The sequence below is a fragment of the Ammospiza nelsoni genome, chromosome 3 (genome assembly GCF_027579445.1).
Source record: "Ammospiza nelsoni isolate bAmmNel1 chromosome 3, bAmmNel1.pri, whole genome shotgun sequence".
In the NCBI taxonomy this organism is placed as follows: Eukaryota; Metazoa; Chordata; class Aves; order Passeriformes; family Passerellidae; genus Ammospiza; species Ammospiza nelsoni.
In genome coordinates this window covers 26,543,468-26,560,966 of record NC_080635.1, presented here as the reverse complement: position 1 = coordinate 26,560,966, position 17,499 = coordinate 26,543,468, and the positions used below count along the sequence as shown (strand labels likewise).

General features: G+C 39.3%; 1 protein-coding gene across 1 annotated transcript; it reads left to right on the top strand.

The window, feature by feature from the left end:
• Positions 1-48: 48 nt before the first annotated feature.
• ABCG5 (ATP binding cassette subfamily G member 5) lies at positions 49-16,873 on the top strand. The gene is made up of 13 exons (XM_059469335.1): positions 49-170; positions 774-895; positions 1,345-1,481; positions 1,697-1,795; positions 2,780-2,912; positions 4,274-4,413; positions 5,652-5,781; positions 8,324-8,537; positions 8,786-8,991; positions 9,820-9,958; positions 12,993-13,178; positions 14,788-14,900; positions 15,997-16,873. The coding sequence occupies exons 1-13, from the start codon at positions 49-51 to the stop codon at positions 16,179-16,181; spliced, it is 1,926 nt and encodes a 641-aa protein (XP_059325318.1). The 3' UTR covers positions 16,182-16,873.
• The last annotated feature ends 626 nt before the right edge of the window (positions 16,874-17,499 follow it).

Genomic DNA, 17,499 nt, shown 5'->3' with positions numbered 1-17,499 from the left:
CCAGCAGCGTGAGGGACGCAGGGAGGCTGCGGAGCCCCGGCCCCGAGGATGTCGGGCAGAGCGTCTCCCACCCTGGAGAAGAGCGGCAGCATCGGGCACGCAGGCAACGGGATGGCTGTGGGGCAACTCCCCAACAGCGTCAGCGTCCAGGGTGTCTCCTACACCATCAGGTAGGGCTGAGAGGGCGGTGTGGAGGGTCCCTGCTGCGGCGCCGGGGGCTGCGGGAGCAGGGCTGGCCCTGTGGGCCGTGGGTTGGGTCGCAGCCCAGCCCGGCCGGAGCCATGGTGCCAGGCCCCCCTCATGGTGCCGGGCCCCCCTCATGGCGCCTCAGGGCTGAGCCTCCGGAGCCCCACCGCATCCCCTCCATGCCTCTCTGAAGGACGTGCTTCAGTGATTTCCAAAAGTGCCCTTTCCCAGTGCCTTTCTTGCCAGGGGGATAACACGAGGCCCTAAGGAAAGGGACGGGTGGATTAACCCTGGCAAACATCATCAGCAAATAAAGCCACAGTTCATGGCTGCCCTTTTGGTTGTAGTCCAAAAGTTTTTTAGCAATCATTCTGAAAAACGTGCTCAGATCTCATTTTATCTTCCAGGTAATGCCAAAGTTGAAGCCTTAGGACAAGGGAGAAAATACTTTAATTTTTATTTTCCCATATTTTAAAGTCCTTGCAGCTCCCATCCCACATGCAGGTAGCCATGAACCATTCACTTGCTTTATGCAAAATTTTTACGTATTCTCTCTCTAATTGTTTTATTGGTGTTTGTTTACCAAGAGAGCGTGTTGGCCCGTGGTGGAACTTTTCATTATATTGTAAAAAATGGACCCGGCAAATACTTAAGGATGTTTCATTTCACATAGAAAGTGGCCAGATTATGGGGATCTTAGGAAATTCTGGTAAGTTGTTCCAGTACTTTAAACAAAATAAGATCACAGTTAATACTGGTGACTTCCATAGTGACATGCATGTGACTGAGGTCTGTGTTTTAAATAAAGAAATTGTGGCTGATTTTAACTTCTGCTTGGTAAAAATGGTGCTTGGTTTTCAGAGTTCAGTCTTCTGTCATCTAACTAACAATTATAACTTCAATAACAGACAAGGTTACTTCAAAACTGAAATGTTTCACTGCAGAGTGTGAATTTTTTATTATTTAAATGCTAATTTGCATTCTAATTTTCCTATTTAGTTTCCCTTAATTAGCTGCATTTGCAGGCCCTATTATTTTAAAGTTATTGAGGAAAAAATCCAGCTTTGTACTTTTTGGGTGTGTCCATCCAAGTCAGGCTACCACTCTTGGAATCATAAAATTCATCTCAGCACATGATTAATTTCTTTTGTTTGAAAGGATCTGGGAAAACAACACTTCTGGATGCAATATCAGGCAGACTGGGACATAAAGACAACTTCTTTGGTGAAGTGTATGTGAATGGGCATCAGCTGAAGAGGGAGCAGTTCAGAGATTGCTTCTCTTACGTGCCACAGGTTGATTTCTACATTTATCTTTTGTGTACTGTGCTTCCTTTTGTGTAAAAAGAAGTTGCTAGCGTAATGGAGTAGTGTAATGTGAATGTGGTTTTACAAGGAAATTTGGGACAGATCAGTTAATAAGCTGTATGAATGATTAGGCTTGCATGAAGAGGGACAAAATATTAATTACTACAGAACTAACTCCTTCTTCCTCTTCACTTTTTTTCCAGAATGACACTTTGTTAAGCTTTCTCACTGTACAGGAGTCTTTGACCTACACAGCTTTACTAACTCTTAAGAAATGCTCCAACAGCTCCATCAAAAAGAAGGTTTGTATTTTACAGTCTTCCACCAGAAAGTCATACAGGATGTCATGTAGTGTTTTCACCTGCAGCACTTTCCATCCATGGCTCTGTTTTATGTTTATGAGGTTTTGTTATCCTCATTCTTCAAATGGGTAGAAATGCCCCTGCTGAGGGGTAGAACACAAGCTCTCTGGTGCTCCCACCTCTCCAAGGGGCTTGTGCTGGTGCCCCAGGACACCCCCATTATGCTGGGACAGAACTCCCACCGCAAGCTGAAGCAGTTACCACTGAAGGAGATGCTGGGCCTGGTATTGAGGTCAGTTCCCCTTCCCCACAGGAGAACCTCAGTTCTCTGGGGTATTTTGGCCCATGTGTGCTGGCAGTTCTCATGGACAGCACTACTGATTTTGGCACCACTCTGTCTCCTGTAGGTATCTCTCACTAACCACTAGCTCAAAAAAGCACTGGTCTGCTAAGCCTCCTACAAGCTACTTTCTTGATGAAATCAGTGTGTTTTGGATTTACTTAAAGAACTCTTTCTGAATTCTGTTTAAAGTAAAACTGGATATTCCTGACCAGATGGTCTTGCTTTCTGTCTTCTCTCTTCCCCAGTCTCCCACTCAGTACTTTATACTTTCCCAGAATTGATGTGCTTCCTGCTCCCTGATTTTGGAAGCCAGAGCACATTACGCTCCACACCTTAACTTCTAGTCACCTCTGGACTCTTAATCTCTTAATGTCAAGCGAAGTTAAAATTGACTCATTTCAGAATACACTGAAATAAAATTTAAAAAAATAATAATTTAAATAATGTATTAAAATAATCAAATAGAAATTAGGCTCGATACGTCCAACTAGAATGGATGCATGCAGAATATTGGTAAAGCTGTAACTTAAAATTATGTCCTTTTTTCTTTTTTTCTGTTTTTTTTTTTTTTTTTTGCCATTGCACACAGGTATCCTTTGTGGATTATCTCTTAGTGCTTTGAAATTGCAATTATTTTTTAGGTAGATGCAGTTATGACTGAGCTGAGTCTCGGCCACATTGCTGACAAAATAATTGGAAGCCGGAATGTTGTAGGAATTTCTGGGGGTGAGAGGCGTCGGGTAACAGTTGCAGCCCAGCTTTTACAAGATCCCAGTAAGTACCACTGCATGGATTCTCAAAATAAAGCAAGGCTGTGTCACTGTGCTCCTACCACAGGCCCCTGTAAACCACTTGAAAATACAAAAGCATTTGCATTCTTCAATTCAAATGCAGAACTGAAGTTCAGCAGAAGCCACTCTGGTGATGACAAGAAAGAATAAGCAGTTGCTGAGGTCAGCCACTGATCTGTTAGTTGATCTTGGAAAACAGACAAATTAAAAATCTTAAGGACTGAACATAGGTTTAGACTTGGATTTATCCATTTTAAGTCTTTCTGGGTTCACCCTTCCCAAATGTTGCCCGTGGCCCATTAATTTATCATTTTTGAGTACATTAGAGCCATACATGTGCAAGCACTGAGCCTTGTAGTGGAGTAGCTGCCCTTCATCTGTGTATGTGTGAGTGCCATGTATATTCCAGTGCCAAAAAAATTCCAGTGAAAGGAAATCAAAGCTGAGTAACTATGGAAGGATTATCCATGGGAAAAATTTTGTCAGTTTTGAGAGAGTTTCTTGAAGGTGCCAGAATCTCACGGAGTGAACATACAGCACGCATTTATTGGATGCTGGAGTCCTTGTAGCCATGTGGATGTGCTACAACTGCATATTAGGCAGGAAGGAGTTGAAATAGCATGAGGTACATGTTTGCTACTGGTGACTCCTGGGGTGTGGTTGCTGCTCAGGAGCTCACTAAACTCTACAGTAAACACTATAGTAATTCTGTGTAGATAAACCTGGAGTGAAAACTCTCCTCCCCTCGTACCCTGACCAAGGTTGGACTGCCCTCTTCTGTGCCATGTGTCATCTCTATAAAAATAATGGATTTGATGATAAGTTTTCCTCTTTCATGAGCAGTAAAATAATGAAGAAAAGGCAGTAACATCTGCTTCAATCTATAGAATTGCATCTGCTGTATTTTAACAATTCTTGGTTTGTTCATTACAAATTCTATGTGTATATATAAATTTAATTCAGAATATATAACTCCTAGCTAATTTTGTTGCTTATGTTTACAATTTTGTAAATGCTGAAATTTATCATTATTGTTCTTGAAAGCAGATGTATGCATCAAAACTATCTTGGTAATTTTCAGATTTCACATGAATTTAAAAGAAGTATTATGCTCTGAAATATTTTTTAATGTCCTTATTCCTAGTTATTGAAACAGAACCACTGAAACTAAATAAAACTGAAAGATCCTGTCATGGCAATATCTGTGTATACCCTGCTTTATGTGTGGAACTTCACCTACAAAGTAATTTCTATGTTATTTGCCAAATTAGCTTTAAGGGCAGAAGCTATGCCATTTGCTCCTCATTTACCTGAATTTTAAAGGTATTCCTTGTCATTTGACAGAGGTGATGCTACTTGATGAACCAACCACAGGGCTGGACTGCCTGACTGCAAACCAGCTTGTCTTGCTTCTCTCAGAGCTTGCACACAGAGACAGGATTGTGATCCTTACAATCCATCAGCCTCGCTCAGAACTTTTCAAGGTAGGTGATACCTACTCACTATTGGCTTTTCCACCTGACCTTTTAGTACTTAGGTTTTTTTCTGGATGGAAGTACAAGACCCACTACAGCTGCCTCTTTTCCCTTCCTTTGCTTAATTAGAGGCTTCTCTTGAACTTTGCAGCTCTGGCCTTAGCACACGTTGCCTTGTGAAAAGTGTGGAGTCTGACTGTGTACGTAACACTTGTGTTATGCAACTGCCCAAACCAGAACCAGTGGGAGAAGTCATGACAAGGCACGTGGGTACACCCTGGTTGTGTGGTGGGGCAGTCCTTACCATGCAGGGTTTGTGCTGGGGAAAGCATGTCTCTCTTCCCATTACTGTTTCTCACTTTGCTCTTATCCACCACCTGCCACATGAATGCAAAACTCCTCTCCCCTGGCTGACTGAATGGAGTGTAAATGGCTGTGGAGCCAGAGGGGAGCAACAGTGTTTTTCTGGACTGAAAGCAGCCCAGAACATGGATTGATTACAGCTTAAGAACATGGATTGATTACAGCTAGTGGGAATCTTGTCCTGACAAATGTTCACTTGAGAGCAGTGCTGTTAGAGTCCTTAAGCACTTCAGGATAATCTTGCCAACAATTTGGGGGTTTTACAGACTGGGGCTATCAAGCACCAAAGGGGTCAATCAGTAAGTGAAGGTGCATTAGGAGTGAAGTCAGAAAGCCACATCTCTTTTTGTGGATTACCTCTGTATGCTGTTGTCATTGACAGTTTGGAGAACCACTAGAGCTTAAAGATATGTCATTTTGCATAACCACCAGTGAGAGGAGTGAAAGAAAGGACAAATGTCTTTTGGAGAAATACAGTAAGGAAGTTTGAATGTGTCAAAACTATTTTTCCCATCAAAGCATTTCTATTACCAAGACAGTAGCTGGACTCACAATGAATGCACTCCTGATCTGATCACTGTGGTGACAGGACCTGAGGGAATAGCCTGAAATGTGACAGGGGAGGTTTATGTTGGATCTTAGAAAAAGATTTTACACAGAGGGTGGTTGGGAACTGGCTTCCCAGGGAAGTGGCCACAGCACCAAGTCTGACAGAGTTCAAGAAGCTTTTGGACAATGCTCTCAGGCCCATGGTGTTGTGATTCTTGGGTGTCTTATGCAGGGCCAGGAGTTGGACTCGAGATGATCCTGATGGGTTCCTTCCAAGTCAGCATATTCTGTGATTCTTAGTACATACTGCTAATATATTCATTTTCCTCCAACAGTTATTTGATAAAATAGCCATCATGAGCTTTGGAGAAATGGTTTTCTGTGGGAGCCCTATGGAAATGATCTCATTTTTCAGTGACTGTGGCTATTCTTGTCCTGAACAATCAAACCCTTTTGACTTCTATGGTAAGTTTGTCTAAGTTGTTTTGGTAAAACAATTTGTTTTTTTCCCCAAGTTAAAGTTTTTCCAGAGATAGAAATGTATTTGAATTCTGCTCCAACTTTTTAATTGTTTTCAGCTCAGGGAGGGGCTGCTCCCATGTCATTCCTAATGACTCCATCAAATAGCCATATTTGCAGTAAAGGAGTAAACTACCACTAAAAAAAGAATCTCAGCTTCATGAAACCTGTGGATTCCTGATGGCATTTCGCTGTGGCTGTGCACTGGATGTTGGAAAATTATTTTGATTCCAAAATTGTGGAAAATCCCATGCTCCTCCAGACTCTGTGATGCCAAGCAACTTAAAAGTGTTGTGTGGAGGGAAGGATGTAGAATAAATACGGGATGACTTGAGGCATCAATTTCCAGCAATTCTAAGTTTGAGGTTTCTGAAAGTTTTGGGAAGTTGCTAATACCAGGGTGGACAACTGGAACAGAATGGATGCTTCAGGAAATGATGATGGCAAGATGATTATAGCTGTTGGCATAAACTGGAGAGTATTGTTTTACCAATTCAGGATGAAAAAAAAGGGTCAGCAGGAGACTTGGTTTTGCTGCAGGACATCCATGTCTCTCATCCATACAGGCACAGGTTTGAGGAGAATGTGTGTTTGTATGAGTACGGGTATGCATATATGTACATAACTCTATTTAAATCCATGTTAGGTTAATTTCTGGCAGTACTAGCTGAGCACTAACCAGAGAATTTGGCCAATTCAAAAAGCTGCATTCAGAACAGGCAGTGTTTTCCTATTGTCTACATGGCATTCTTAACTCAGTGAGAAGAGAGGATGGTTGTTGACATGAAGCTGGAATGGGATAAAGCTGAAAATACAGGTATGACAGTGAGGATAATTTTGCCTTCATGAATTTGAATAGTCTTGAAAAGCATAGATGATTTGAGATTTAGACCCACTTTTAAAAAAGCTTGGTAAAGAAGTACTGCATTCTTCAAATGTCAACCTTTGAATGTGACAAGAAAGGAAAAAAATACAGATTAGAGCAAAGAATCATCAGAATATTTAGTCTTTTGAAAATTGGTAGTTTATATTTTTTTTGTGTGATTTGATGTGAATGAAGGGACAGATTCTGATATCATTTACACCAGCAACAGAGGAAAATATATCCTATGTATTGAGTGTGGATTATATTGCTGAACTGTCACATGTTTGTAAAAAGTACTAATGCATGGTAGGTGTTAGCTGGTTGGTCTAGTTAGTAGTCAGTGTTACAATTCTTTTATAGCACACCCAGTTGCCATTTCTTTCCTGTGTGACCTCCAGCAAGTCCCACTGGCCAAGTTTCAGAAAGTGTTTCTGCATTTCAGATGTTCACATTTGTAAAAGCAAAGGCTTCATTTTGGATGTGTTTACCATTAAAGACAATTCTGTTGAATTCCAGCTTTTAGAACACCAGGGAACTATTCATAAACCTAATTCAGATTTTGAGGAAACTTAAGAATCTTGGACAAGACCTCCTTTTGTTGAATTTACATTTTGAAGTTGAACAGAGCATTGCGAAACTGAAATCTAAGGATGAGAGAAACCTTAGGAATAAATAACTGATGAAGACCTCTTAGCAGATGTAGAAGAGTAATATAAAATTGGGCAAGAACAAATATTGCTGAGAACAACAATCCAGTTTTCAAAACCTTGGCTAATTCATTGCTGTTAGGGAAAAGGGAAATTTCTAAGGCATTTTAGCACTATTACTGAATCTGTGTGACTTGTAAAAATGGAACACACAAATTTCCCATCTGCCAGCAAAAGAATTGCTGGTGCCAGGAGTATGTTTTGGTGGGCTTATTAGAAAGGAACATTAACTCTGTGAAATAGTTACCTTTCCTGAGTTCCATGGCAGTCAGTATTGCTTCCTTCAGCCTGGGCTGAGCCTGGTAGGGGAATTTGGCCAGCTGAACATCCTCTAACTTCACATTAAAAGTATGTCTGCAAAGGAGGTAGGTGAAACCCAGTGTAACAATACATCAGCAGCTCAAGGAGAGAAGAGCAATGTCTCTACAGTGTGAGATCACACTAAGCAAAAAATGAAGGTCCATAGTTAGGGAGGAGTGGGCAGAGGACAGGGGGGAGCCGTGGAGCCACGTCTGAGCATTTGCCTGAAAACCTGAGAAATATATGACCAGATAAGTCATCTCTTCATCTTCAGGAATCTTCATCCTCTGGTGCTTTGTCTTGCTGTCTACAACTCTGTTCTGTGCAAGGAGAGTGCTAAAGGTCTGACCAGCGCAGTGCTTGGGCCTTGCATTTCCATTAAGGACCTGAACTGCAGGGTCCTACAGAGGTCACAAACCACAGATTTCTTGTGGCTGCAGTTAATTAATTCCTGCTGCATCTTAACAGAAGGGAAAGAGAAGCCTTGAATACTTTAAATTGACCTTTTCATCTTTGCATATTTTAGAATGGATACAAGAAGAAGTTAGTTGCACAGGGAAAAAGGTATGAAGGGAAGGTGATGTGGATATAGACTAAAAGCTTTGTCATTTTACAGTGGATCTGACATCTGTGGACACCCGAAGCAAGGAACACGAACTTGAAACCTACAGTAGAGTTCAGGAATTTGTATCAGCCTATAGAAACTCAGAGATCTTTAGCAAAGTACTGGCAGCCATTGAAAAACCAAAGTACATGAAGGAGCTGCCACCAATACCATTCAAAAACAAAGACTCACCCAGTGGCTTTGAGCAAATACTGATTCTTTTACGGTAAGACTTCCCCTGCCCCCCTTTTTAAAGCAAATATTTTTTCCTTCTCCACTAATCTTTGAGGTTTCCCCTCCATGTATAGATGCACTTCCTTGGTTATTTGATCTCCCACTGTCCTTGTCCCTTATCTTTTTTAATATATTAGCTCTTGGTGGCCACTGTGTGTCTAAGATTTGTTCAAAGCTGAATACCCTACCGACATGTGTTCAGCTGTAGCTAGCAAGCCTTTTATTGTTGTTTTGTTTCAGGAGAACAACAAGAAATCTCTCCAGAGATAAGATAGGCATCATCATGCGCCTCCTGCAGAACCTGCTGTTCGGCTTGTTTGTAGCTGTTTTCCTTCTTAGGCTCAGGAATGACCTGACCCAGGGAGCCGTGCAGGACCGTGTGGGGCTTGTCTACCAGTGTGTGAGTGCCCCCCCCTACACAGGGATGCTCAATGCTGTGGCCCTGTGTGAGTGTCTGTCTGTCCTGTCCTACGTGCAGCAGCAGGTGCTGCTGCCACTCTGCCTTAAATAAGAAAAAGTCTTTTTTGAAGATTGTAATTTAAAGGATCTTCACTGGTCTTAGGTAATGTCAGAGTTGATACAGAAGCACAAAATTCAATGGAATTTAAGGGAATATGCTCTCATCCCTGCCTTTTTTTTTTATAGCTGGCCTGTCTATGAAGGCTTTATTCTAAACTGTGCAAAAGATTTCCCTGTGTGTAGCATTTTATAGGCAAGACAAAGTCTAGGTCTAGCTAATACCTAAGCGAGCTCAAAACCAGACATGTGGAAAAGATGGAAATACAAACCAACTTTGACAGCAATTAAGCATAATTGGATTTATGAGTATTATGTGATAATTACATTTTTAAAAGGATTTTTCTCCTACAGGTGCCATACTGAAAGCAACAGTAATTTCTTTTTACAGCCCTAAAACTGTTTTGCTCATGTAGAGACCATACATTGCTGTCATGAGCTTGAAATCAGAGTACCTCAATAAATTGACCAGTGACAGAGGTTTTCTCATGTCCTTAATTTGTATATGCAAAAAAAAAGAAGGCTGTCCTGCATGCTGATAAGTTAGGCCTCTTTCATTAAACCTACCAATGTTTGCAATCTGCAGGGAACATACTCTGCATTTACAGTGAGGGAAAAAGGGATCAGAGTAGTTTATGCAAAATGTTTGTGCTATATTCTCAAAGTTGTCCCTGTGCTTCAGATAATTTCTGCTAGCAACAAGCCTTGCTCTTTCTGTTTAATGATAATTTACTTCATTTTTTATATATTTAATTCAGTCCCAGCTCTACGTGCTATCAGTGACCAAGAAAGTAAAGATGGCCTGTATAAGAAATGGCAAATGCTTGTGGCCTATATAGTCCATTTCCTGCCCTTCAGTGTCATCAGTGTGGCCATTTTCAGCACCTTCATATACTGGTAAGCATTTGGACCATCTGTTGGGTTGTCTTTTTGTTTTTGTTACCAGTGTCAGTTAACATGTCAGCAAAAGGCCTCCTGGCATGGCTTCCTGCTGTTGTCTCTCAAAATGAATACACAGAAAGCATAAGGAAAGATGACACAAAATTAGCCCTTCTCTTTCAGGCAGAGCTGAAAACACATCCCCAGTAAATAAATTACCAGTTCTTTAGGTAACTTGCAAAGTTTTAATGGACCTGGGAGAGTTATCATACTTTTGTCATATTGAAAGCAGAAAGTGTCATTTTACATTGCATTTAGAAATACAGGAAAAACAAACAAACAAACAAAACAAAAACCAAAGCAAATAAAAAAACCAAAACAAAAAAGAAAACCACCAAACAATCAAAAAAACCAAAGAAACCCAAACTAAATGAAAAAACCCCAAATTGAGGATGTCAGCTGTAGGCACATGACAGTAACAAAACTTTTATTTCCTGGGACGTTGGGGTTTAGCTACAGCATATGAAAGTGATGAAATCTGGATCCCTTTCTTATACCCTCCAGAGAAAAGGACAAATTTCTGTCCTTCAATCTTTTTCTTTTCTAATGTTGAGAGATGTCTAGTGCACCAAAGTTCATTTTAGTTTTCCTGGGACAGGTCCAATCATTTGGCAATCTGTAGTGAAATGTGCACAAGTGATGAGCAGGCTTTGTTTGTGTTGTGGATGCATGTTCTCTGATGACCTGTTCAAAAGTGATAAGTGGATACACCCTCATAAAAGAGCTAAAGTGCAGAAGAAGCCATTCTGCTGTAGCTGTGCATGTTAGTGCTCTTAATTTCCAGTAAGATGAATGGAAAATGGATAAAGTAGAACTACACAAAATGGACTTCTGAAGCAGAATTTCTGCTCAGGGAATTTTGTAGCAATTTTCCCCCATCTGGAAAATCTTAGAAAAAAGGATGACTATTCCCTTCTTCCTTCTGGTCCATAGTAGGCAATGAGGGGTTGTGCTCAATGTTTACTTAATTCTTTCCATTTGAAATCTCAATGAAAAGAGAATATCCCTGAGAGGAAGATTTCTGCTCTTCCAGGTGTGAGGACTTGCATGCATGGGCAGGTTGTTTTCTAGTTTGGTGTGGATATGAAAAGTAGCCTCCTTTATCCCCTTAGCTACCTGGGCTTTTATTTCTGCAAGATATCAGTGCTATCTGCTTGAAGCAGGGCTCCATGAGAAGACTTTTTTTCACAGACAGACAGACAGAAATGACTGTTCCTTCCACTAAATGCTGTGCTGACCTTCTGTTTGTGACTGGTGCCAAGAAAAGAGCCATTTGGCAAGCAGCTTTCCAGGCTCCATGACTCTCTCAACTCCATAACTAACAGGGAATCGACATGGGCAAAGACTTTGCCCCTGTGTTTTTGTTGGCTCAAACACAACCAACAATAAATAGTGAGGCTCCAGTTAATGGATAATATTTACAGGTATTATCTTTCCAATATTGCAGTTGTTTGGAAGCCATCAGGCATGTGTCAAAGTGATTTCACAATGCTCTTAACCTCTCAGGGCAAGCAGTTTCTGGATGAAATTTTGGCAGTTGTTATGCAGGACTGAACTTTATGGAATGAACTAACTTTTTGAGAGGCTTTGCCAGCCTCTGGCATGGGTTCTTACAAGCCATTTCTTGTAGAGTTTGTGTTTGTGGAGGCAGCCAGTTGGGTCAGGCAGACCCAAACTCTGACCTGATCAGACACGAGGCAGGTTTGGCCAAGTTCAAAGAGGGCCTCTTGCAACCAAGTGAAGGTCCTGTCTGTGCAGATTTTCCTAGCTGAAGATACCTCTGGGAAATCTTCTAACAGTTCACATCATGTTGTTGTTCTGTTGCTGTAATATTCTCTATTTGGGCTGTTTCTTTCTTTCTTCTGTTCTATTCATACCCCAGATTAACTGGCCTGTGTCTCCATACATCTGTGTAAAGTAGAGCAGCTCAGAGGTGATAGTTTTCTGGTAGGACTTTGGAAAACTCTTTCTTCTGCACCAATCTGTACTTAGAAGTTGTTAAATACCTGCTACCTCACTGAGTGTTTAATACTGGAAGGGTCAATGTTCATCCATCTATTTATAAAATATTCTGGTGTTACAAGAAACACTGCAGGAAAGCCTATGAGAAAATTGATACTTTGAAGACCATATTTGAACATAGTGGATTTAAAAGAGACCCATAGGGTCTTGCACTGAGCAACAAAAAAAAGAAAAGTAAATGTTGAATTTCTGCTTGTGAGCTAAGCAAAGCATGCAGTGTGCACCTAGTGTGAGGCAATTTTAGTATGAGGCATTTTGGAAAAAGAGTAATGTGTCACAGTGTAATAAAGGGTTTTGTCATCTGTCACATACACTATAAGGCTGAATTAAGTTTGTCTAGCAATTGCAGGCTTTTCTTAACTTTTTAATTTTGAGTATAGATTGAGAGGACTCTTTCCCTTGGGTTAACTGGGGGAAAACTGAGAACAGCATGTTGCATTAAAGAATTAGGAGTATGGGGGAAATTGCTTTGGTGTGAATTACATGGGTGGTAAATTCAATTAGTTTTTCTTTTAATTGAGTATATCCATGCTTATGTTTGCTTGCACATTATCAGAAGTGCAAAATCCCATCTGTTAATTACCTGCATAAAGATGTTCTTTAAATATGTGACTTACATGAATGACTCCCACTGCAAAGACTTTACAAGAAGCAGCAGGTTGGTTTAAGGAATAGAAAAGCCATGGTGATTGTCTTCGAAAAACCTGAGTTTCTACATGAATTACATCTTTGCATAACCCTCTTCAATCTAGATGGAGAATACCTCATGTATCGGCACTTACATAGTGATAGTAAGTAGATGTCCTTTGTGTTAAGATTCCAAACAATATACTAAGGATTAAGGCATAAACTCTTCACTTAATGAGCTATAACTGCAAAAAACCCAAATAGAAACAAAAGTAAAAGCTACTTTTCAAGTTTACTACCCAAACATTGTTTTTTAACTGTTCTTCTGCTCATCTTTGTACAGGACTATAGGATTGTATCCTGATGCTTCCAGATTTGGAATTTTCTTTGCTGCTGTCCTAGCTTCTCACATGATTGGTGAACTAATAACACTTGTTTTATTTGGCATGGTTCAAGATCCAAATATAGTCCAGAGTGGCATTGTGCTTCTTAATTCAGCTGGTGTCATAGTGGGAACGGGACTAGTAAGGTAGGAAAAAATCTTACTTTGTTACAGTGTTGCTGTTAACATTGATGTGGAAGAGTTTCTAGAACGGTTGCTTTTGCAGAAATCCAGTAATGCACAGGTAGCAATGAAAAAGCAAGAGCAGCTGTGCTCCTTCAGAGGCAGAACTATCTAATCTTTTTGGGCCTTGTACTAAACACAAAACCAGACACTTAGTATCTTTAGATATCAACAAAGATACTGAAGATTTCCCCCAGTTTTTGCAAATACATTGAAGATAAAACTGAAAAATTAATATCTATCAGCTGATCTGAATTCTTTTATCGATGCTGACATGATGATGTGAAATGCTGTCCTCATTAAAGGAGCCTACAAAAAATCCCTGTTCCTATATATCTTAGTAACTGCTGGAACTTATGACATTAAACACAGGTAATGCTGGTTTAAAAAAGCAGTTGCTCTCAAGTATGTTTATCCAGTACTATTATCCAGTTTAGCCAGTAAACTTTTCAGTCCCTTTTTCTACCGTACAGACTGAAATCTATAAAAATTATTGAGTAGTGCAGTAATTACGCAGAAAAATCGTGATCCACTTGCTCTATTACTGTGTAAATAGATGGGCTTGTGTGTTACTTGTGTGAAGTTCGAACAGTTTCCCCCTTGTATGTGTCAATACTGAAATGACTGAGTTTTTTGAGGGACATAGCAGAATAACTGTGTAATTGTTAAAAGCAGCTTTCCTAATGAAAATGAAAGTAAGCCTAACAACACATGGCGTTCTCAAGAAAACCATCTGCATCTTCACAAAGTTGATGATGCTTTGTCTCTTTAAAGTAGATCTCAGCTCACACTTACAATATAAAGCTAGGTTAATGTCTAATTATTTAGTCCCTGCCTAATTTCAGGAAGATGTGTGTTTATAATGAAAGACATTTATTTCTGCTACTGTAGTCTAATGCCTTAGTGATAACTTAAAAGCATTAGAGTGGTTTCAAACCTTATTTTACAGCACAGATTTTGCTCATTTATATTATGAATCTTTTTGATTGATCTTCATAATCACTGAAGGACATTAAAAATAGCATTGAGACTTAGACTGCTGGGGGTTTTGCCTGTTATTTTTTTTTTGTTGTTGTTGAATTATAAGTCTTGAAGTATGTTAGATGCTGAAATTGCCCTGTCTTGTTGAATGTTTCTTCTCCTTATTTTTGCTTCATTTTTGCTTTGTTATTACTGGGGCAATGAATTCCTATTCAGTATTACTTGGTTTTAAAGATGGAGGGAGGGATGATGGTTTCTTACTTGGAAAGCAAGTCATTTTTGCAAGTAAGGTTTATATTGGGTCCTGTCATTTTCAGTTTATCACTGCCATGTGAACAGCAAACAACCATAGAATTCTTTGTGACTGTTCATAAACAAGTCAGGGCTGAATGTTGTGACACTGTACTGAAGTCAGGGACAGCCTTCATGGTTGTCTCATCATTTAGCCCTAAAATTGGACTTTATGTTTGAAAACCTTACAGGTAGAGACAAAAATTGTTTTTGTCACAGGTTACAAACAATGAGAGCTTATTTTAATTTGGGGTCACTTAGTATGTAGCAAAAGCCAGCTTAACTTCTTTGTTTCTTTAAGGACCATTGAAGAAATGCCAAAACCTTTGAAACTACTCAGTTTTCTTACATTTCAAAGATACGGCAGCGAAATCCTTGTAGTCAATGAATTTTATGGCTTAAACTTCACATGTGGTAAGTGTTAAAAAAAGTCCATTATAAATAATTTTAATGAGATGTCGATGCTTATTTTCCTTCTTTGTACATGTATCCTGATAAAATAAAGGTAACTTTTGAGTTGCTAAAAAGAACTTACTAATTAGTGAAGACTATAATGCCACATCATTAAGCTAGAGCAGAATTTGATTCTTTTGTTCCAGCCATTTTTCATTCTTCCTGTACTTCCATCTTCCTCTTTTTCACCTCTTATCCCCTCTTTGGAGGAATTTTGGAAGCTAAGTTTATTACAGTCTGGAATTATTTTTTTGTGCAATATTCACAAATAGAACATCAAGAAAATTGCACAATCTAAGATCAAACATCAGTGGAGGGAGTATTGAGAGGTAACAGCTGACCAAGTATCTCCTCTTAATACTAGAGAGGCTTCAGTTCAAATGTGTTTCCATGGTATTTACTGAGCAGCTTGGGTCTGTCAGGCTGTGCTTTGCTGCAAAACAAGAGAATCAGTCAGGGTGGCAGGGTTAGGAGCTAATACACATTAGTGGGGTAAAACAGCTTGGAACCTACCCTAGGATATTTGTGGTGCTGTAGCCAGGTGTCTGTGCTCCTCTCTAAGGCTACATATTTTTATCTATTAATCTCTCCTGCACCTCTTTTTTACAAGATCAACAACAGTTAGAAAACAAATCCATGACTCTATTAGTACCAGTGAACACCTCATTTTTAATGTGCCCTTCAGACAGTCACCATTTCTTGCATTTTGGAACCCTCAACACATATGAACACAGTAAGTCTACCACATGGGGCATCTTTGGTTCTTGGTGCCACTCCAGACAATGTGTCTGAAAAGCCATAAATCTTTGTTTGGCATGAACAAAAGAGAGAGCTCCTAGTGATCATTTGTTCTTGCCTTCAAAAAGTATGTCATGGATTAACTGCAGAAACACAGGGCTTGTCTGGTTTTATTCCATGGTGATGAGAAATACTGCTGTGGGTATGGTTCTTCATGGAAGTGATGTCAGAAAGAGGTGTATTTAAGGCATGAGTTAGAGACTGGAGTCTGAGTTTTAATTTTACTGATTTACCTACTGAAGAAATTTTCTTTTGACAGGTGAAGGCAACAGTTCCACTGCAAATAATGCTGCATGTGTTCTCTCTCAAGGCGTCTGGTTCATTGAAGAGAACTATCCCGGGGCATTGTCCCGGTTCACAGCTGACTTCCTCATACTCTATGCTTTCATACCAGTACTTGCCATTATTGCAATTCTGTGCTTCAAATTAAGAGAGAATCACTGACTGACAATGAAATTGTAGCAATTCCAACAGTCTCTAATAGTATACTTTTTAATATATTATGGTCGAAGGCTTATATTGTTGGATTTTAGATAGAATTTAAATGATTACACATATAAAAACACATTCATCTTCTCATGTTTGTTTTCACCTTGAAAAACAATGTTCTCTTAAGAGTGTGAATGACTCCTGATATTGGTATTCCCCATCCCTCTCTTCTGGTTGATTTCCAGGTCAGCCATAATCAACAGTATTTCATGTTTTAAAGGGCTTTCTGATTTAATTTAGTCAGCTACTGCTGACAATTTTTAACAATGTAGCAATGGTGCTCTAATTTTTTCCCCACTATTTTATTTTTTAACCACTACTAGTAAATAGAGGGGTCCAACTGCTAGTAAATCTCATTTCTAGGATTGTATTTTCAGTCTTATGTCTTGTTTTGATACCATTTGAGGAATCTGTAGAGAGGAAAGAAACCAAATATGTGTAAAGACAGAATCAAGAACTCACTCCACTTTAATCTTATACACACTATGCAACTGATGAGTACAGGATCTTGAAGCAGTATCAAAGTTACCCAAGTTGGTTTTGCTTTGTAAGTGATAGTAAATCAGTGAAGACAGGTTATTTATATCAATTCTTTCTTCTCACTGTCAAGTTCTAATCTTGTTTTGGAAGCAGTTTATGAATTACAAGGAAAAAAAAAAGTTTGTTTAATAATGTTTTGGTTTTATTTAATAAAATGTCAATTTAACTAGAGAAAAAGTATGAAAGTTGTTTGTCAGAAGCAATGCTATTTTCATCTTTGGAAATTTTTCTCATGGGCCTTTCAAAACTGAAAACATAACAGACACAGAATGCCTAACTTTTGTATCTTATTTTCATGTTCTGTGAAGAAATTAGTTTTTGCAGAGAGATAGATTTCTCCAAGGACGTAAGTATATTTGTATCTTAAAATTCTGTAATTATATAGCTAGTTTTATATGATAGTTTTGAGATGAGGCAGTTCATAACAAGGAATTTTAAATCCAATCCTCAAGGTAATAAGTGTTTCCACTTAAGTGTATTTTTCTAGTATCTTTATGTAAAATATTCTGAGATATAAATGTTGTATTCAGAAAAACATCTGGTGAACAAATATGTTAAAAATAACAAATAGCTTTAAATAGCTGGAAGGATACCAGGTTAGTCTGTCTCTCCCATTTTTAGGAGCATATAGGGTTGATCTGGTTTGCCAAGTGACTGTTCAGACATTCACTCTCTGACAAGTCTGAGCTCTCAGGAAACACCTCTGGCTTCAATCTGGATTGGTTTGGGTATT

Excerpts from the sequence above, each read along its gene's own strand:
- ABCG5 (XM_059469335.1), top strand. The coding sequence starts at position 49 with ATGTCGGGCAGAGCGTCTCCCACCCTGGAGAAGAGCGGCAGCATCGGG. Across the intron at positions 5,782-8,323 it reads AAACCCTTTTGACTTCTATG|TGGATCTGACATCTGTGGAC; the intron begins GTAAGTTTGTCT and ends GTCATTTTACAG. Across the intron at positions 14,901-15,996 it reads TGGCTTAAACTTCACATGTG|GTGAAGGCAACAGTTCCACT; the intron begins GTAAGTGTTAAA and ends TTCTTTTGACAG.